Genomic DNA, 23091 nt, shown 5'->3' on the forward strand with positions numbered 1-23091 from the left:
AGAAGGACTAGCAGTTTTTATACAAACTTGTCAAGGAACAATTTTACTAAAATTACAGTAAATTCGATGTTATTGTTAATAGTCAATGATATGTGAAGCCGCTGATCATGCTAATGATTTCTCCCAATAATTATCAACAATGATTTCACAAGGTAGGAAAGAGATACAGTACATGTCAAGATGAAACATTATTGTCTAGAAATCTTTGCAAAGTGTTTATATTTTCAAATGATCTCTTCCAAAAACATCCCTAGGAAATCACAATGTCCCATGGTGAACTAATTTTAGAACGGGTCTGCGAGTTTCCTGATGTCATACTGGAGGCTCCTGTTTTATGGTCAAACACAATCTACACAACAACCAAAATCAAAAAAAATAATAAATGCAATAATAATAACAACAACAATAACAATAGTAACAACAACAACAATAATAATAATTTGCCATCATGCTCTGCTTTTGTTTTTATTTAATTGGCTGTTTTGATAAATTTTTTGTTTTTGTTTTGTGTTTGCTATTGTTTAGTAATTTGATTTTACGTGTTTTAAGTGTTGTTTTTTAATTTGCTGTTGTGATTAGTTTGGGGGATTTTTTTAATTTGCTTTCTTGATTCGATTTTTTTGTTTTTAATGTATTTTAATGTGCTGTCATCAGTTTTTGTGTACGTGTTTTTCATGTGCTGTTGTAATAATTTTTTTGTTTTTGCGTTTTTTTATAAATTAACTTTTGAGATTATTTTTGTCATGTTTATTTAATTAGTTGTGATTATTTTCATTTTTATGTTTTTTTGTTTGTTGTGATTATTTTTGTTTTGTGTTTTTTAGATTTTCTATCTTGATTAGTTAAAAAAAAATCTTTTTGTGTGCTGTTTTTGTGTTTTCTTAAATATATTTTGTGTTTTTTGAATTACGGTTGTGTTTAGTTATTTGTTGATGTGTTTTGCACTTTAAGGCCACCGTACTTCCGGGACGAGAACTGACCCACATTTTTATTTCAGCTAACTGTTTCCAAAAGACCTTGTGATTGACTAGAAACTTTACTAGATTTAGTCTGTCTGTTACCGTTAGATTTTGGATTTTATTTATTTATTTTTAACACTCAAGTGCATTTTCAATTGGCTGTTACATTGACGATAAATTGCAGCAAAACCAGTGGTTCGGGGCCAGAAGTGGGGTTTGCCTATTTTACACCAAAAAAAAGGCCAAATTTCATTTTGTATGACCTCTGGATCCATCGACTGTAGAGGTTTGACTGTATGAGAAAAGTTTGAGGGGTGACTGAGTGCTTATGAATTAATTTCCTCTCATCGCTGGCTGGGTGAGAAGGTGGGCCGAAAAAAAGTAGCAAGGAGTAACGCCCACATGGACCTCATTAGTGCTTTCAATCATGTTCCAAGACTTCCTATACTGTCATTAGGTGTGTGCCAGAACAGTTATGTAACCTGGTTTTTCGCGCAATACTTAGAGGATAGCAAGAATGATCGAGAAATAGACTGTATATTTATGTAATATTTTGCTATAAACTGCAGATAATTATTTATTTTTTTACATAACTTTTACAATTATTTTGGTTGAATTAGGGATGTTTGATACAATTTTTTTCAGGCCAATACCAGTACGAGTACAGTATTCACTCTGAGTACTCACCAATACAGTACATATAAAATTTATATAAAATGTATTCTAAAACAAAAACCTTCCTTTCTGACGCAGATGATGATGTGTCAAACTGCTGCAGTACAGCGCCAACAACTGCCGGGGAGGTCTTACTCAATGCCATATTTTTTTTGCCTTAAGTATCGTGGCTGGTATTGCCAGTCTCCTCGAGTACCCGATACCTTAAAATAAGGCCAGTATTGGTCCAATGCCAATACTTGGTAGCTTGGCCATTCATTCCTAGGTTGAAGAATACAAGAGATAATAGACAAAAAGAATAATAGTATAAAAGGCTTAAATGATTAATATTGAAATTGGACCACATTATGCGCGTTTCAGTACATTATGAAGAGATATGATATGCTATGAGTAATTAAACCTCCCTTCTGCTAGAGAGTTTCATTTCATCTGCTGATTGAAGACTTGGCATGATTTCTATCACCTTACTTGTCAGGCCTGCATGAAATTACAACATTAATCATTTTGAGACTGTGCTCCAATCATGTACAGTAATTGTTTTTGCAAGAGCTCATCAGATTTGAAAAAGTGCAAAAGCGGCCACAACAAAATACTCAAAAGACAAGCCTCTCATACATTCCCGAGAATGAAGTTTAAATGAAAGGAGAGAAAGTCAACTTAATGACAATAATCTCAGACTCTTATGACAAATTCCGTAAAAAAAAAGAAAGAAAGAAAGAAAATGATGTAATATTCTGAATAAAAACAAGCTACAATTTTAGAGCAAAAAGTTATAATTTTACCAAAAATAAAAGGAAAAATTTTAATTAATGATGGTCGCAGCAGAATAAATTCTGGAAAAGCCTCATCAATCAAACAAGATAATGACTAGGCTATGACCTTAAAACCAAGGTGCGAACCAAACTGTGATTTTTGTCAAACCGTCACACCACGAATGCATATAATTTTGAAACCACCACTGGAGAGACTTCATTTGATTAAGATGGTGAGGCTGACAAGAGTGTTTAAAATACTGATTGCAATTAGCAGATGGAAGAACGCATCCTACTCTCAACAGTACGGACCACACAAAAAAAAAGAAGACATGGACAAAAACACTTACCCGGCACGCATAAGGAGTGACACACACGGACAAAAACAGACAGTACCTTCACACCTCATCATACGGTATTCTCGCTTGGAGCAGCAGGAAATTAGCATTTGAAAATGAGATTTTACAATCTCATTTCATTCTTACAGCATATTTTGGGCAATATTCACACACATGAATAAATGCAGCGACAAACACTAACACGCAAAATGAGAAGAAATAGTTAAACGGCATCTTCGCAAATAATCAGTGTTTGCGACATGCTGTGTCGGGAATGGCAATGAGATAAAAGTATCCCTTTGTCTTCTTAAAAAGTAGGTCGTCGCACAGAGTAGTGCACTTGGATCTCAGTCGCATCCTGTTGACAGATCATGACTCACTGCTCTCAACAACATAACACACACACACACACACACACACACGGATTTACATATCCATTTTGTTTCTCACATTATGTCTGGGCTCAGAAAACGTAAAAGCTGTTCAGCTTATCAAACAACCTTTGTGTGCCATGTACCATTGGCATGGACTCGTCCCTGAAAGTGAGTACACCCCTCACATTTCTGCGGATATTTAATTATATATTTTCAAGGGACAACACTGATGAAATGATACACAATGAAAAGTAGTCGATGTACAACTCACAACTGTAAATTTAGCGTAAAATAACTCAAAGCACAGCCATTAATAGGGAAAACCCCGGCAACAAAAGTGAGCATACCCCGAAGTGAAAATGTCAAAATTAAGCAGTTAGTCCTTTTTTTCTTTTTCTTTTTTAATCGGATGTTTGTGATTTTGGCATGTAGCACACGAGAGTTTTTTAAATTTTGTATATACATTTGATTGCAGATTGTCCAACAAGGTATGGAACAGTTAGCCATTTCATAGTTCTATAACCTTGACTTATGGTGGACTTAGCATGCGGTAGCACGCATGGATAGCCACCTTAGAAACAAAATAAGTGGCGTAGGAACATGATGAAATGTTCTCTAACCCCCGTGGGGCAGACTATCATCAGGTAATGTCTGTTAGATGCAGGGCTCACACCATGTGACACCAGATAAAAAGCCAAACTGGAAAGCAACACTAGGAGACAGCATGGGGTAGAAAGCTCAGGTGATCCATCAGTGAGGATCGACAAACAAATGTGGCAAAGGTTTTCCAAAGTTGTTTTCATTTTTTATAGATTACCTCAAGTGGATTTTTTTTTTCCTGATACAAAATCCGAGCATGATAACAGCTTTTAAAATAATACTTCTTACATGAAATGGCTTCTATGATCCCATTTCATACTGCACTTATTTTACCTCAGATTCAGAAAAGCACGGGAATGGTAGATTCCATCTATGGCCTGATTGAAATGAATTTTGTAATGTTGTCGGCTATGAGAGTATTTCCTGGCAAATGTGTGGTGTTTTTTCTTCTTAGAACAACCACTAACTATTTATTATTTACTATGGAGATCCCCCTCCAAGTTATCAAAACCGGTATTGCATGTAATTGATTGTTTGGGGCGGGGACGACAACAAATTTCCTGAAATTGATCTTATTGCATGTACTTTTTCTTACTTTACCTGAATTACAAGAGTTGAAGCAGTCCTTCAACTTTTACTTTTTTTCTCCCACAGATGCCTTCAGACCAGTAATTCTATTTAAGTACACAATGTGAATACTTTTGCCACCTCTGTCGTGGAAATTGATCTCTGCTCAGCACAACTCATTATTGGCCTACGTTGGACAACAGCGAAAGATGTTTACAGCGTATGATCATTGATCAATATTCTGCCTGCTCTCCGAACTCTTGAAAGGGACGACGCTGTGCACACCGTGGCAAGAAGAAATGACTTTTGCAGCAGGAAGCAATTACATATCCTGTATGTGGCTGGATAGAAGAAGAAGATACAGGAATTGACTAAACAGCCGCAGCAGGAGTGGAGATGGTCTCATCAGTATGACTGTGCCTCGCACGTCGTCAAAGCCAAGTGACGTGAAGCATACATATATGCAGCTCAAATTTCCCCTGCTGAAATACGACGGCTGTGAGATCATGTTACATTCCAGCATGACAAGTACTTTTTTGGCAACAGATTGGCGATAACGTTGATTCCCAAAACAATGAAGGATGTTGAAATCAGAGATAACATTGTGTTGCCCTGATTAGTCACAGCAAAGATGTTGCTCATGGCCAACAATTGAAAAATCAACATAATTGTTGATCCTTTAAAAGGTTCCAAATCCATGTTCGGATATGTAGGGTTTTTGCTTTAGTATTGAAGAATAATATCCAAAGTTTAGGAACTGAATATAGACTTCAAATGATGTCCTTGTATTGCAATAATTTTGTAGAATTTCATACAAAAATTAATGTGCTATAGTCCAAAACATAATACAGTGGCTCCTTAAAATGTGAATGACAACCTAGGAAAAATTGACAAAGACAAATTTCACTATCATCTTAAAAAAAAGTTCCCCACGGCGTCACCCTGTCCTACTTTAAATCTCATTTACCGTTATTACAAAACTCACAGCGTAAACGTCTAATCCCCACGACAAGCATGTTGAAAGGTAAGGATGCAATTAACATGGCAGCTTGAATTAGTCACCATCCGCCCACAGGGATGACCTCCATTTTCCCCACAAAGACACCCATTCCCATTCCCATTCCACACGGGAAACGGGCAAAAAGCAATTCCACTGGGAGAGATCACACACACTTGTCTTAAAAAGAGGGAGTGTCGTCTACATCTCGCCAATTGTCACTTACACATGAATGTTTTTTTTGCGGAAGGTGGGCTCGCACCCGAGATAGCGTGGAGGAGTGTTCATCACTATGTAAAGTCAGGTGACAGGATCGAGAGAGCGTGAAGTTTTGTACTCCCTGTGCTGTGTCAAACACCTGAGTGTTGTTCAAAGGGGGGAATATGTTACAAATTCACTTGAGCGTGACGGTAATAACCTTGGAGATGAAGCCTAGAGGTCGCGGGCCTTTCAAACGACAGGCAAACAGGGTTAGGAGATTATTGGGCGGGACCACTGACAAAGTGTGGAAAGCAGAGGGAAAAAAATGAAGGGATCAGGTTGGGGAGATTAAAATCGACTCGTAAAGTGGTTGTCTCGGATGTTCAACATCTTCCACCTCCTGCAGTGATGCATACGATTCATCCTGTCCTTTAGAGAATGAGGATGAGTTGTAATCTTTAGCGAGTGAGGTTTTAATTGCTTGTATGTATCGGTACAAGGGAGGGTTAGGGCAGGGTTACCCAACCCTGTCTACCCAACCTAGAAGCATGAAATTATACCACCAAGTTTTTTATGAGCTAAAAATGTGTCTTTCGCCTTCCTGTTGTGTGGCGGGTAAAATTGACCCATTTAAAAATCTAGATTTAGAGAGAGAGAAAGGATTAACTATACTGTACTGGCCTTATGATAAAAATTAATTGGCATTGATTTATTATATTTTTTTTCTGCTGATTAAAAGTGGAACAGTGTGACATTGTTGTTGACACAATTGTTTTAATTATTTGGATTAAACGTATTCTGATGACCTTATATTTCATTTTATTGATTTTTTTTTAAGCTAAGAGCTATATTGCTTTAATGTTTGACAATTAAGATACAGCGGGTCATTTTGACCAATTTTTAAAATAAATTTGGGTGTGAAATATAATTAAATGTATTCTGACAATCAAATAAAAGACCAATTGCATTTTGTTATTTAATTTTTATACAATTAACCTATTTTTTTCTTCAAAGTTAGGAAACCACATTCTAATGTCTTTATTTCTCCTTTTCTTTTTAAATTTAAAAAAAATGCAATTTACATGGTTCTCTTATGATTTTATAATGGAGCCGTAATATGTCAAAGCCAAAACCTAAGCAGAGGTGCAGTGTAGTTGGATGCACATATTACCATTAGCAAAGAGCTTGGTTCGAATTAACTGTGCGTGCAGGAGTCCCCACAAAGCACTTATGAAAGGCAGCAAATTCATCCAACTGCACGACCTGCCTTTGGGCGAGAGGCAGGTTAAACCGGTGCTAAAAAAAAAAAACAGGTGCAAAAGTGACAGTCCTTTTGATTTGTATCCGTGCAGTTTGAAAATATTCCCACGATACGGTTGTGAATGTTTTGTACGGCTATGGATCTTTAATTACGCATATGCGCCTCGTGGTTTACGGGTACAAATATGCAGTTACGTGTATGTGCATTTTATATACGGGCACATGCCTCAAGTATGTGCCACTTTTGCACCCAATTGACCTCCATACACCCAGTTCACACTCTCACCTAGGGACAACTGATACTCTTAAAATAATTCACCCTTCATGTTTTGGAATGTGGGTACACCCTGCTGCAACACCCAATGTGCAAGTGTGTGGATATCTTGAACACCCAAATCAGTTACAAAAAAAAACATTATTGCAATGTAAATATTTTCATCTCCTTTTAACTGTGTGTGTATATTGTGTATGTTGTGTGTGTTCCCAAGTAGTAATTAGAGCATTTGGCACACTTTTAGTAAAACTGTTAAATAATAATAAATAAATAATGATTTTATTTATTATTATTTAACAGTTTTACTAAAAGTGTGACAAATGCTCTAATTTGTTTAAAAATGATTGCCAACATTTTCCCATTAAGGGGATTTGGGAAACAAAGAAAAAAGTCAATGATAATTAAGGGTTACGTTTGTTTATGTGGCCTAAGGACTTTCAAATGCTAACATATTGCAAAAAGCAAATGAAGACATATGAATAACACATATGCACGTAATGAGGCAGTCTTTTTACTAAAACAACCGGTGGGAGCATTTGGATTTCTTCTTTTGGGAAGGGGAAGGGTAGTTCTTATCTTTCTGAATTCTCCAGTGAGTTTATTATTAGGTTTTATACATAAACACACTGAATTTCTTTATTTTAATCATCCAAAACCCTGCGGGAGCATGTACAATATTTATGTAGACAAAAGTCTGGATAAATATGTCTGCTTTGGAACTTGATCCAAATGTTAACAGCCACACTCGGAACAACAAACAATTACAGATGGACATAAAATAATATTTGCTGACCTAGCTGTTATAGTCTCATCATTTTCTTGCCAATAATCGTGTCATCCACACACTAGCATTCACTCGCCATTAGATTAATTGACAAACACTTAGCATACATGTCATTTTATCTTGCATTGAAATAGTTGCCAGCTGCAAGGGTAAGCAGAAAGAGATGAGATGAGATAATAATAATACGCTTCTTTCAATGATTACGTCATCACGCCATCATCTCGCTGACAATCTTCTTGTGCCCCTCCGCAGCCTCGGGTAGACGCGGATGCTTTTGGCTTTCAATGTTAAGATGTTTGACCATTTTTACGCAAGCAAATGTGACTTGTTAGCACACGGATGGCCACGAGGGAGATTCATTCTGCTCCTGCTTTTGCAATTTGCTCCGCTACGACTCGTCACCGATGAGAGACTCTTGCCTGGACTAACACAATTAAAATAACCCACAACAGCCAACTGTGACAGGATAAAGCATAGTTGAAGGTGTTCTAATGCTGGTGCTCTCCCACATGGTGATGATTTCATGCTGTTATATTGACATGTCAAGCGTGGGAGCGCCTTGTGAAAGGTAATCTCCGCAGCTTTCTCTGCTTATTTATCATCCTATCAAAACTCATTATACTTTTGAGTGTGAGAGAGCTTGCCGAAAGAGTTGTGACAGGCGCACACGCAGCTCAGCAGCAGCCAGGCGGCTAACTGAGGCACAGCGCGACAGACAAGAGAAGGAAGGAAGCGTTGTGATTCATGCGCACGCCGCCGCCGCCAGCTACGAGACGATGCAAGATGTCGTGTGTCGTATCTGTGTGTGTTTGACTGCGTGTGGAGATGTCGCTTCAAACTTACGGAATGGAAGTAACGCTTGTTGAATTCCGCAAAGTCGAAGCGCAGACGTGACACATCTGGGTTGTCCTGTTCTGTTCTGAAAGTATGTTCATTTTTTTTTTGCTTTTAAAATGTAAAGCAGAATGACAGTTTGTTTTATTTTAAACTTGAAGGGGGGGAAAGCAAGATTCTTATGCTTTGAGGGCTGAACTACAGTAGTAATCAATGAGAATTGAACTGGCCCTATCACTAACCTTAACCTAAGAAACTTAGACATAGATTTATAGACATAAACATAGACTCAGTTTTAGAGTATGCTAATATTTACACTTGGAAGAGAGTAAAATAAACAATTGAAAAAAAAAGTCACAACCTTCAACCTGAAGGTCGTGAGTTTGTTCCTCAACCCTCGAGTGACCCCCCCCCCCCACACACACACACACAATTCTTTATTTTACTCTCTTCCAAGTGTAAATATTACTCTAAAACTGAGTCTATTTGGTCCCACTCTAAATAGAGTCAAATTTACTCTACAGAATTTACTGTGTACACTAACTCCCAAGTTTCATTTAACCTGGCACAACACAAAAGCATAACACTAATCGTCAGTAGCTCAGCTATGATAAGTGGTGCCACAGTACATCCATGTTTACAAAGATAAGTGTCACCTGTAGAAAAAAGCAACAACAAAAAACTCAAGTCAGACTGGTCTTTGGTTGGCACACAGAATGATGACAGACATGGCATGTAAACAGCTCTGAAGTTTATAGTTGTGCCTTCCCAGCACAAAGAAAGTGGGAATGACACACACTTTTACCAACAACATATTGGAAGGGGCAATGGTTGCTGGGAAATCTCAAGTGACAAAAAGTCTTAAAATAACTACAATTTATGTAATGTCCTATAAAATCATTACAAAAAAAATAATTTTAAAAAATCCAGTAATTTTACAGCAGCTGGATCGCCAGTAAAATACAGTGAAATAACAGAAAATTACTTTCTCGTTAAAAAAAAAAAAAAGTAAATTTTCCGGCAGCTGGGTCACCAGAAAAATACTGTGAATTTTGAAATAACAGAAAATTGCATTCTCGTAAAAAAAACAAAAACAACTGTAATTAAAGTAAAGTTTTTAACTGTAATTTTAACAAGATTACATGTAATACAATAGTACAATATAACAGGGGCAAGCTTGAGGAGGTGAATAATACGCAAAGCAAACAATTGGACTTACGGATGCTGCCTCTGCTGAGGCAGCAGCACTACCAAGTAAACATTTCATGAGATGTAAAATCATAAACACCAGTGGAATGGATCAGTGCTAGAGTGGCCTTCTGGTATCCCTGAGGTTGTGGGTTCGATCCCCCTTGATGAACATGTTGAAGTATCCTTGAGCAAAATACTGAACTCCTAATGCTGTGTCATCAGAAGGTGAATGATTAGTCAAAACGGAAAGCGGTTTGAGAGCCTCGTAAGGGGGAAAAATGCTATATAAATGAATGACCCTAACAGTAAACTGTTGCCATTTTAAACCCAATATCTAGTTTTTCAACAGTTATTGGCCATGTTTTGAAAGATTAATCACATAATTTATTTGTCTTATATTGTTATATTACGTACAATCTTGTTAAAATGACAGTTAAAAACTAAGTAATGTGTGCAATGTAGTGTAGTATTAATGTAGTGTAATTAAAAAATTTGTTTTTACGAGAAGGTAATTTTCAGTTTTTTCACAGTATTTTTCTGGCGCCCCAGCTGCTGGAAAATTACCAGTTTTTTTTGTTGTTGTTGTTTTTATGCAAGCAAGGGAGCAAACCCAGACAGTCATGGACAGACCATGCAGGAGAGCAAACCTGCAATTTAAAGCCACAACATTTTAACTGTCAGTAATTGGCACTCACCTCATAATCAATCGTACCACATCCGTGAATTAACATCTTATGGCTACAACGGACTTTTGCTTTAAAGGCCTCTGTACAACAGCCTGACATCAGCCAAATGTGACCGGCGCCTACCTCCTGTGGCCTAAGTCACGCAGGATAAATGGCAGAAATACACACTGCAACAAACACACAGACGAAGAGTATCAATTACCCTCTGCACATGTATGAAAAGTAATATGCTTCCATACCGTCGGCGGCGGTAGTCGCTATTCCTTATTGCTGGAAAAAGGCAACCGGAAAGCATTTTAAGGGGGCGGGATATAAAAACGTAAACAATGCAAACATACATCATAGATCTATACCAAAAATAACTGGCATTTTTTTAGGCCCTGCTATTTTTTTATTTTATTTTTTATTTTTTTTAGGAGTGAGGTTGGGCAGTGTTAGAAGTGTAGCTGCTGAAAACGTTTGGGCACGCAAGTGATGGGAACTAAATACAAACAAATTGACGAGATGATGAGGTACATGTGGACAAGAGACAAGAGGGTGAAGGGACCTAATTGGTAGAAACAAGAGGCCCGGCTGACAAGAACCGACAAGACGTAACAAAATAGACACTCTTAAAACATGAACGTTCTCAATCCCAATTCTATTTCTTCATTATCTCTCGAAAGAAAGCGTATTGAAACAAAACATTGCTAACAAAATTTACTTTTCCCACCAGTGAAGCAAAACTCCGCTGAGGAAACATTATTAGAACAAGATATTTATTAGGAGCAAATAAGTGGAAGGAAGTGTGCAGGGGGCCACGGGGCACAACTCTAATCTGACGAGTGACCTGAACGGTCGACATGCCGTAGAAATCCTTCCTCCAGGGGATAAATGTGTGTTTCCGTAGGTAGGGATTAGCAAAATTTGAGGCCTGTAATTACACCAAAGTGTAAATGAGCTGCAAATGAGCAAACACAGACGTTTTCCATGGTGTTTCCACACCCCCCCCCCCCCAAAAAAAATTGGGCATGGTTTGTTTGCTTTTATTAACTTAATGTCATTTGTGCCATATTGCACTTTGCAGCCAGGCCAAAGTGAGACCACATATCACTTTCGCAATAAACTGTATTTTATATATTTTTTTCCTCACACCTGCCTTTGTGCGAGGTCATCACACGAGAAATCCAAATAAAAAGCAAAGCACCTTGATAGAGTTAAGCCAATTTGGGGTGGTTCCGGTGTTGATTATTGTACTTTAGCCTTAGCGGAGGCCTGACATTTTTGTTTGGTTATCGGATCGCTCATTTCCATTATCCAGGCCAGAGGGTTAGGATATCGGCGACGAGCAATGTACACAAACCCTCTTGCCTGATGTGTTTGACAGGAACAGTAACAGGAAAGTGCTCCGTTTATCTTCCAATCTCAAACTCAGTACACACACTGCCTATGAGGACACTGCTGTTGTTGTGTGAGTGCCAAATGTGCTGACCCCCAACACAATGGCACTCAGTCCATCAATAAGATTTTCACACTGAAAATAAATAAACATTTGAAAGTGACAAATTTGTTTGCCGTTATAATCAGAGCTACTAAAATATCAGTTTTTCCATTTCTGGACTCACTAATTGCAGATTATATGAAGACTATATTAAATATAAAAACATAAATATATCGGTTATCGGTATCGACCATACAACGCAGAATGTTATCGGTTCTCTGTATCGGTTAAGATTTTTCATATTGTGAATCACTAGTTGCCTCCATTAATTTTTACTACTCATGATTGGCATGTCTCAACAAGACATTCAGAATGTTGCTCATGAGCCTGATCAACCAAGCATAGCCGCTATTGTGGTAACATATAACCGGATTGAAAATTCCCAAGAGGAAATGATACAACAATGTCAATGACAATGACAGTAAGTTACCATTGTTTTGGGGCATGACCTCAGGCTGCTTTTCAGTTTCCTTTCCTGGCAGCTCAGCAAAATATTGCGAGAAGAAATTAAGTCATCAAAGCAATCTACCGTGTGGCTAACTGAGTTGAAGCTTTGCATGAAGGCTGCCATTTGCATTGTCAGAGCTATTTATTCCCGTGGTGTTTTTAAATGAAAGAGAAAATGATGGAGGATTAATGTGTGAAATTATGCTACCATGTTTGTTTGTTTTTTTGCTCTGTAAGCGAGCCACGAGACAATTGCGTTGTAACAAAAAAAGTCCATTAACAATAACAATCCACAAAAGTAGGCAATCTGGCTTGGCGTGGCAATGGCACAGATTCTTATCTTCCTATTACAACTCAGTGGAGCATCAGCAACTTGATTCTGATGCTGCTCCTTTGAGGCAAATGTGCAACTTGGAGTCTTCTGAAGGACCGGACGCTTGGGGCTGCCGACCACAGACAGTCAAGAGGTCGAAACGTACCGCGAGACTAAACAAGAACAAAACAAAAATCAAATGTTCTGCTTCTCAGTGCACTCACGCTTGCATGAGTGCCTCTGCAGTGGATAAAGAGAAGCAGATCAAATTCCTTGAGCCATGACGTTTGATTTTGCAACAGGGGGCAACATTTTATATTTGGCATGTGTCACATTGGAACATCGTCATCTCGTGGCGACGTCTTGATGTGACGTGACAGCATGTGTGTGTGTGTGTGTGCGCGCAGATGATTTGACCAAAAGGCAAAACACCACATCCTCGACGCCTTCTCTACTCAATAACATTTACAAGAGACTACCAAAAAGTATGACAACAAATCACCAGTATCAATAAAAATAAAAAAAATAAAAGCTAATGCTAGTTGCCTTATTCTACACAGAAGATAAAGAATATAAATGAGTTCTGTACAGGCCCGGACTGAGAAGGCGGGACCACCGTGATTTTTTCCCGGTCCCGGTCACTATTGACATTGGTTACTTATTCGAATGTGTAATCTATTTTAGATTGATACATTAATACACATGAAATCTACATCTTCATTATAACACTGTAAACTAAAGTGGGCCGGTCTGAGCCATGAAACTCCAGGGCTGAAAACGAGTCCCAGTCCGGCCCTGGTACTGTATTACGTTGTTTGTCAAAATGTTGCTGCAGAATCATTTGTGTTTAAATCGTTGCCAAAAGTGTGAAAGCACAGCAACGTAAATGCTAATTAGCATTAGCATTCAGCTAGTAAGACCGTTCTTTAGATCACTTGGATGCTTTAAAAACACAGTTTAATTCTCTTTGTTTAATGTTTAGTTTGGTAGTAAACTTCCCCTGTGAATGACATTAGCAGACTGAAGTCTCTTTGTTGATCAATTATTTGCCAAACTGCTGCATACTGTAAAGTCTGTTTAGTTGAACTGAGTGCCACCATACAGCGCTTGTATATGAAGTCTGAGCTCCCATGTCAAAGCATAAAAAAGCTTTTTTGGTAGAAAGCGAAAAGGAGGTAATAAAATCTAAAAAAGCAGTAAGCAGTCCCACGAAGGGACACGTGCACGAGTCATTGAGACACAGCAACCTGTTGAACAGGCTTTGTGAGCTGAAAGGAAGAGAGAATGAAAAGGCGTGATTATGGTCTCAATTCGCTCTAATGTAATACAGATTTATGGAGCCTGTTGAGGGTCTTCTGCCCTAAAAATCTTATCTCAGGGTTGGGGGGGGGGGGGGGGTTATTGGGGGTCGTGGTACCGCCCTTCAAGATAGTATAAGAAGGTTTTAAGTGTCAGCAATCTTGGCACTTGTGATGAGAAGCAGCCATTTGTCTGTCATTCATAAGTGACCGGGATATTCTGTAAAATAAAACCTTCTAAGGAACTGTTCACCGATCTCCAGTCTGTATTCGGAAAATCAGCATTCTCTCTACCCGAAAAACAACGAACACGCGGAAGAAAAAGATGCTCTTCTAACAAGCCAGCATCTGCTTTACTGGTTCGCTGCCTTCTGTCAGTAATTAGGAACTACTGTCAGGGTTCCCTTATACTTACTTGGTTCAAATTTGGCTTCCAAAAGTTCTGTTGTATGTGTGAGTGTTTGGTGAGGCACTAATTGGTTGCTGTGGATACCTGCACACCTGTGTTTTAAGACTGAACCCAGGGGCAGCATGCAGATACAATGAAAACAATAGAGGCCCCAGAATTGAACCCTGTGGAATACTTTACGTCCAGTTATACATGTGAATTCAGATTTGTACATATTCATCCAACTACTTTCTTTTTTGCATAGTTAGCATGAAGGGATTGCAATAATAAAGAAATCACACTGCATACTATCAAACAGTCACAAATTCCCTGCAGCACAGATAGGCCAAGCATGTAGCGTGATCACCTGCAGACAATGATAGCCAAGCGGAGCGTATCATCAAAAATCATGCATGTCAGTTGTGTGTATTGCCCTCTACCGAACCCCTGAGACTGACTCGTCGAACCCCAGTTAAGAATACTAAACTTAAGAAAATAGATAAATCATTTAAAAAATAATAATAATCTATAAATAAACTAGGAACTGATTGATACACCCCTGGTCAAAACGAATCTTCCAAGATGATCCTTTTAGGAAGGTAATCCAACATGTTTTGCTGTTTTGACGTTGAGTGTGACGTTTCAAGTATGCACATTGCTGACAAGATTAGTTTCAGTCCAGCACATGGAGCCATCTGGTCATTATGCTGGCGGGACATGACGGCCTCATCATAAAACAGTACACACGAAGGTCTGGGAAATGAGACCTCGTGGGACAATGACATGCGGTAAATAGCCAGTATTGGGAAAATGTTACGCTCAATTCCGACCTCTCCTTAATGTTTATTATTTTTGTCAGGAAATGTACATGTGCCCCAAATAACATACAATAATAATATATGTGTGTTCTAGTTATCCGTTCCAGTGAGTCATTATAAATGACAGCGTGCTCGTGAGTCATCACACACAGTGGGGGAGACTCAAATCAGAATCTTTTTGTCATTATTTACGGGACTGTATTTTACAACTAGCACATTTGGCTGCTTTAAATTTCTAAACTGCCTGCTGGTGATAGCCAATATACGTGACTGTATATCAAACAGCTATGGCGTAGTCACAGTCACTTGATTTAATTCATGAAAATGTTTCTAATTAGTTTTAGTTAGCTTTCGTGAGGAGAGAATGCAATGTGCTAAGGGTGCAAAGAACCATGGTAAGGCCAACGGTAGGGTGACCATACCCCCCCCCCCCCCCCCCACAAAAAAAGGACACTTGTGGTACCAATTACAGTGACGCAGTGTACTTAGTCACGCAATGCTAACCGGACATTTTCATGAATTTATAAACCCCCCGGACGCCCGAACAGTACGTAAGAAAATGGTCTGTCCTCCCCAAAGAAGGACGTTTGGTCACCCTAGCCAACAGCCATTATTACCATTACTGCACAATGCTATTCTAATATGCAGGACAAGGCTGTTGCCATTGTACTGTATTCTCATCAAGAAACCACAGCATGTTGGGCTCATAAAAGCTAAATATAGCAACCATTCACTAAGAAAGGTAAGGGGATCGTATGCATGAGAGGTAAATGCTATTTTTGGCTTGTATACAGCATAGAGTATGAAATCTGAAGTATTCCTAAGCAGCTATGCTTGTGTTGAAACTGAAAGGTGTATGAAATAGTAAGTCTGTCAGTCAGTGGGAAGAAGATGAGCAAAGGCAAGGTCACCCTGTCATTCGCAAGACAGATGCACAAAAACACACACACACACACACACAAAAACACTCGAGCGCTTATCACGAGGCACATTTGCAGCGCATGCTTATGGGACAAGGAGAGAGTGAGTGAGTAGAGAGGGGCGGGGCTTAACGCGGCGTACCCCTGGGCTTGTTTTGGTTCCCCGTGGCTGGGAGGACTACCAAGGCGAGGAAATCTGGAAGCGTAGCGAAGACGGGCGGGGTGCCCGGGAACAAAGTCGGCTTGTTATTGCGCCGTTTCGAAGCGGTACATCACAGCTAATTAAGCAGTGAGGACGCTGGGAGGTGATTGAAGCGCAGCCACGCCTGTGCTAAATGATCCATAATGTGCTCTCTGCTGAGTTCACTTCACAACTCGGGACACATGTAATGCAGCTCGTTAATGACAATAACACAGGGAAAACAGGAAGCATCCTGTCCAATTAAGAGGAAGTAGTCAATTCACATTGCTTTCCTTGCAGTGGAAGGACAATATCAGCTGGTGGCAGTAATGCGCCATTAAGCTACTTTACCAGCACTAACTGAAGAACAACAACACATTGGGTATTAGCTGAAAAAAAGACTTTGTAAAGTAAATATTCATCGTTTTCACTATATTACCCATTAAAAGGGCTGAAATGCGGCACTAAAGTTTTTCAGCATGGGGGCTACCATTTTCATACTTGATGTCGACTGAAAATTATATTGCAGTGCCTCAGGGCTCAGGTAATGACCCTCCCAGGGGGCAGTTTAATGTAATAGGTCATTTTCATATAATTAAAAAAAAAAATCCTTATAGAGGGAGCAAATGGTGGCGGTCCACTGAAATGCAATGATTCTGACAGCATTCTGAAAGCAAAAGTTCTGACACGTTCACAAATTGATCACAGAAACAACAACATTCATTTTGCTCGCTGTTATTGTGTGAACCCAAAATGGCTGCCGCATCCTGGCACTTCAGTTCACAGAGACCTCTGGTCTATTGCAACAACATAACAAGGCTCTGCCAGAGGCATTAACTCTTTGACTGCCATAAACGTTATAAAACGTTTAGCATAAACCTAGGGAAGGGCGCCGAGGACGTTAAAAGACGTCCCCTATGTTTGTTTTTTTTTTTTTTCAAAAACGGGTGCAGGAAAGCCTTGGGCAGCTGTGCTGAAAGTATCAGGCAGATATGATTAGTCAAAGACTCGTTTTGGCCCCTAGAGGGCAGCGATGACTCTCTTTGCACAAGGTTGGATGGGCCGCCCACCGTGGGCGTCAGTAGAAGACGTGAGGCGGAGCTAGAGTGTTGAGGAGACAATGGCTGATCCAAGCCACAATGGCTTGACCAAGCAACCGGTTACAAGCAGCTCACGCTTGAGCATTTTTTTCAAAGACGGAAAGCATCAATCAATACTAAAAAGCGCATTGAGGTCGACGATGATGATGACTCCGAGCTCTACGCCAAAGTTGGAAGCTTTGGCGCGACTGTTACTATCACGTAGTAAGCCTCACCGGCTAAGCGCGGCTAGCGCGGCTAGCGCTGCTAAGGCCGGAAAACGCGCACAATAGCCGGCCGGGTACTTCTGCACAAGCGGACATTCGATCGGGCGATGGAGAGTTGGCATCGACCAATGCAGATTGATGATGATGATGATGATGACTCCGAGTTTGACGCCAAAGTTGGAAGCCTTGACGTGTTTACGATCACGTAGTAAGCCTCACCGGCTAAGCGCGGCTAGCGCGGCTAGCGCTGCTAAGGCCGGAAAACGCGCACAATAGCCGGCCGGGTACTTCTGCACAAGCGGACATTCGATCGGACGATGGAGAGTAGTCGAAAAGCATCGACCAATGCACATTGATGATGATGATGATGGTCACTCCCGAGGTTGACGCCGGAGTTGGAAGCATTGACGCGGCCGTTATTCTCTCGTCATAAAGCCTCACCGGCTAGCGCTGCTAACGCCGGAAAACGCGGAGCTGCACAAGCGGACATTCGATCGGACAATGAAGAGTACCCCGAGTCCAATGCATATTCATCGGAGGAGCGGGTACAGTCTGATCACGGAGAAGACACTGTTTCTGGACTACGATGCCACCATGAATGGAGTGGATAAAATGGATCAGAACATCTCCTACCACCCGGTATAGCAACTGAAGGACACGGGGAAGCGAGACGTAACGAAACCGTAGCATGATCCTGATATTAGACTTGATGACACACTGCAGTATATACTTGCTATTCCCCGGAAAAAAACGGCCTGCAAGAAAGTGGCGCACGCGAAGAGGCAATCTGTTGTGCAAATGCTGTTGCGTCTCCTTGCACGCAGGAGAGTGTTACAAAAAGAAAAACTGTCGTTGAAACATCCACATATTTGTAAATAGCACCACAGTTGCACACATTTGTAAATAGTTTGCCAAATTGTTGTCAAATTGTTACACTGTTGAATGTAAATAAACGTATTTTGCTATCAAAAAACACTTTTTCATTCTTGGTGGTAGTGTTTTATAGAAGTAAAGCACTATTTAGGTGTTTGTGGCATCATTCATGGACAAAAAGAAGTGTAAAATTCACTAGAATGCATGAAATAATATCGTTTCACTAAAAGCTTGATTTCTCCGTATTTTGGTCCAAAACAGGCGAAATTGGGTCAAACTAACCATTTTCTATTGTTGATTACTAAAGAACGGAATCAGGTAGAAACAAACTCTTTTTTTCTGAGATGAAAGATGAAAGTCCAATCTTTCATTTGGTAGTACGTGTGTTTCCATAGTCCAAACAGAACATTTTCTGTGGACCTTGAAAGATCAGTCAAAATGCTTAAATCGGCTGGCACTGACGGCATCCCTTTTCTGAAAACGTCTGGCAGTCAAAGAGTTAACAGCAATATAAAGACAACTTCAATGACAAAGACGGACCATTTGTAAAAATGTATTTAAACAACTTTAGGGAACATAGAGTACATATTGAAGTATTTTGATTACTTTAGGGAGTATTTCAAAGTATTTAGGTAACTTTTAGTGAACATTTCTGTAGATTTTGGGGAGCATTTCAGAAGATTTAAGTATATTTATTTATTTATAGGTTCTTTTTATTGATTGTTTCAGAGTACTTATAGGTAACTTTTAGGGGATATTAGTTACTCTAAGAGGATTTGTATTATTTTGAGGGAGCATTTTAGTAGATTTGATAGTATTTAGGTAACTTTAAGGAAGTATATACTTTTATATACTTTTAGGGAGTATTTTACTTAGTTTAGCTGTGTTGAAGTAACTTTATTGGTTGGTTCATATTTTTAGGGAACTTTACTTTACATCTAAGAGTATTTAAATGACTTTTAAAAATATTCCTGTAGATTAAACAGTATTTAGGTACCAGTAACTTTTAAGCAATATAGGATATTTAAGTATATTTCACATTATTACATATCACATTATACATTACAACACTTGGGACTACTACGCAATTGTGAACTGTAAAATGATGCTTGTTCTCTCATGTAGCACTTCTATCTCAGTTATTTACTAATTTTTTTTTTTTAAATCAGCCGAGCGACAGCTTATGTCATAAATTTTTTACCACTGGATGTCCCTTGTGACTCAGTAAAGGGTGCAAAATAGTGAATTAGAGAACTGCATCCTTTTCTTTTGTTGCCTCACTGCTTGCTTGACACCTTTTACACTCCTCTGCTCCTGAGCATTGCCCTCATTTGCATACTTCGCCTTCATTGGTTGCCTTCCCGCTGGCTCCCATGTGCCGACTGGCTGCGAGTGCAAGGAGGGCGTGCTCGCTCTCTCTCCAAAACAAGCATAAAAGGCCGGCGCGCATCTTCACAGAGGCTACAGTAGAGACACGAGCGTCTAATGCTGATTTAAGTAAAGTTGACTTACAGTGGGTGAGCACAGGTAGACATCTGTCCGTCCAGTCCTTTCCAGTCAGGCGTCCAGAATGTCACTGGAGGTGAAAGAGAAGACCCAGGTGCGCCTGGTCTTCCTGGGCGCGGCCGGGGTGGGCAAGACGGCCCTGATCCGCCGCTTCCTGCAGGACACGTTCGAGGCCAAACACCGACGCACGGTGGAGGAGCTGCACAGACGAGAGTACGACATAGGCGGCGTCAAGATCACCGTGGAGATCCTGGACACTAGCGGCAGCTACTCCTTCCCGGCCATGCGCAAGCTCTCCATCCAGAACAGCGACGCCTTCGCGCTGGTCTACGCCGTGGATGACCCCGAGTCGCTGGAGATGGTCAAGAGCCTGCGGGAAGAGATCATGGAAATCAAGGAGGATAAGTACACGCCCATCGTGGTGGTGGGCAATAAGACGGACCAGGCGTGCGAGAGGCGGGTGTCCGGGGACAACGTGCTGTCCACCGTGGAGATGGACTGGAACAACAGCTACCTGGAGACTTCGGCCAAGGACAATTCCAACGTGGTGGAGGTGTTCAAGGAACTCCTGCAGCAGGCCAACCTGCCCAGCCGCCTCAGCCCGGCCCTGCGTCGACGAAGGGAGACCTTCCCCAAACACGATGGCTTAAGGCCGCCCATGAATAAGACCAACAGCTGCACCATGTCCTAATTTCAGAAACAAAAGAGGACATGTTCAAAAGTGGGCTCCTCTAGGCTTCTTGATCCTGAAGGACACCAGGAGTGACTCATGATAAGAAAGAAAAAACATGAATTATTCCTCCCTTGATGTAGTGCCGCTTGGTTCATACTTGCTGCTGTTAAGATCAATGTAACACTTAAAAGGCATAAAAGGCTGTCTTGACTGTTGTACTTACAATGCATAAATGCTCTCACTTATTAGTAACATTTTATCACGGTACATTTTTTGTAATTGTGCATGAGAGTCAATACTGTTTTTTAATGTTTCAAAAGCACATTTAAACTGTAAATACACTATTAATTTTTTTTAAGTTTATTCATTATTAAATGAAGTTGTTTTTGCATAGATGTTTTTTTTTATCATGTCACACTATCTTCTTGTGCTGTTTTTGTATTCAAACTAATGTATTGTGGGTTGAAATGGGCATCATAAAACATAAAAATGCATATACTGTAAGTTGTGGTGTTTTGAGTCTACGTGAACGTTAAATGTTGCCACTGTTTAGTGTCCAGTGAAAACATCAACAATGTTTTCATCAAAAACACTACAAAACACTTTTCTTTTCATTTCAGTTTGTTTGTTTTAAATCATATAACATATTTTTTATTCTTAACTATAAAAATATAATATAAAATTAATATTTTTTTAATACAAAAGAACAAAAACAAAATAATACTAATACTACACTGTTTTCTTTGTGTAGGTAATTTAAAATCAAAATTTGTAAATACATGCTTTCATCATATACCGGTAAATAAATCCTTATTTTTCTAATGCTCAAAACTATAAGTAGCCTACTCCATATTTTCTTAGCGTTGATAGAGTTTTCATTATTAATAATTATATAAATGCAATGAGTTTTCAAAACTCCCTAACAAAATAATTTTTCGTCTTTACATTTTATATTTTTTATTACAAAATTTGTTGATACGTTTTCACATCATGAATATTTTTAAAATAAAAATGTTTAAAAAAAAAACAGTTCTTTAAATTTTAGATATTTAATCCTAAACTTAAAAACCTAAAGTATTATTACCATTAGATTGATTTTAATACTTGTATACAGTGACAAAAGAGATAAACAAGTCAATATGCAGCAAAATAGCAAAAAACAGACTAAAGCATATCATTGCATGTTGACGAAGTAGAAAGATATCCTGCATTCATTGCCACTTGAGAGTCAATTTAAGTGGCTGACTTTTGCTCAAGATCAGGAAATGCTTCTCAAGAGGATGTTGACACCCGCTCACAACCAAATTTAGACAGGAAATTGTGATTGTCATGTCACTCAAGTCTGAAATTGTCTAATGCACCTACTACACTAAAACTGTATGAGTACAAGTACCACTTGTGGTACACGGGCTCCCTCTAGCGTTAGGCAAAAATAATCACTTTTTTCTGTAAAATAAATGTGCATGTAATATAAAATAAGTGTTTGTTTTTAAACATTTATTTAGAAATCAGGAGACTTTTTGGCAGAATATATTTTAATTGCACCATTATTTAAAGCTACTGAACGTAGAATATTCCATTTCGAATCGCTACTGCCACCTGCTGACAAAAAAAGAAACTGCACATACGTTCTTCATATACACACCACGCACATAACGTCACATCCACAGACAGGGCACGAGAAATTCTAACCCGAATCCAGTCTGAAAACTACTGGCCAGAGGCTTGCAGAAGTACCCACTGTGAACAGCTAAGGTGTTAATCTACTTATTATAAGGCATTTCGGTCACAAATGGTCAAATAAAAAGCTTATTGTCAAGTTATTTTGGGGGGGGGGGGAAGTTCCATATTGCAGCTTTAAGGAAGTGCCCCAAATCCCCACCCATCTCCAATTAATCACGGTGTTAATGTAAAAAAATAAAATAAAAGCATAGGTAGCTTATGTAATGAATATAGATATACGTTATAGGGGGGGACTGATTGTAGATTGTAGTACTTGTTTCAGCATGTTATATTTGGCTGACATCTGGTGGTGAACAACACACATTACACACAGTTAGCTGGCCACAACATTAGGTACACCTAGACTGACACCCGTCGATGAAAATGTTGCCCGCTAATCAACGGGACAAACAACCACTCCGCTCCGGCCCATTAAGAGTCTGAATGAACGTGTGTTTCAGGAATGTTGAAGGAAGTTAGAACACCGCGAAAAAAATTGACACAAGCATGTGGACAACACGTAAACTCACACAGGAAGGCCTGAGCTGAGATTCGAAATGCGAACTTCACACCTGTGAGGCAGACGTGCGCATTAGCTGTATATACTACTTCTAAATATATTCGATATACATTTGAACATATATGTTCTCACTTGTTTTTATGTTCGTTTTATA

The 23091-nt window shown here is 39.4% G+C and overlaps 1 protein-coding gene across 1 annotated transcript; it reads left to right on the forward strand.

The window, feature by feature from the left end:
- Positions 1-19961: 19961 nt before the first annotated feature.
- Positions 19962-21189, forward strand: rasd4 (rasd family member 4). Its single transcript, XM_086082751.1, has one exon. It carries the CDS (start codon positions 20087-20089, stop codon positions 20711-20713), a length of 627 nt encoding a protein of 208 aa, XP_085938877.1. The 5' UTR covers positions 19962-20086; the 3' UTR covers positions 20714-21189.
- The last annotated feature ends 1902 nt before the right edge of the window (positions 21190-23091 follow it).

Source organism: Leptonotus elevatus, chromosome 8 (assembly GCF_054856555.1).
Source record: "Leptonotus elevatus isolate MCC_2025b chromosome 8, RoL_Lele_1.0, whole genome shotgun sequence".
Taxonomy (NCBI): Eukaryota; Metazoa; Chordata; class Actinopteri; order Syngnathiformes; family Syngnathidae; genus Leptonotus; species Leptonotus elevatus.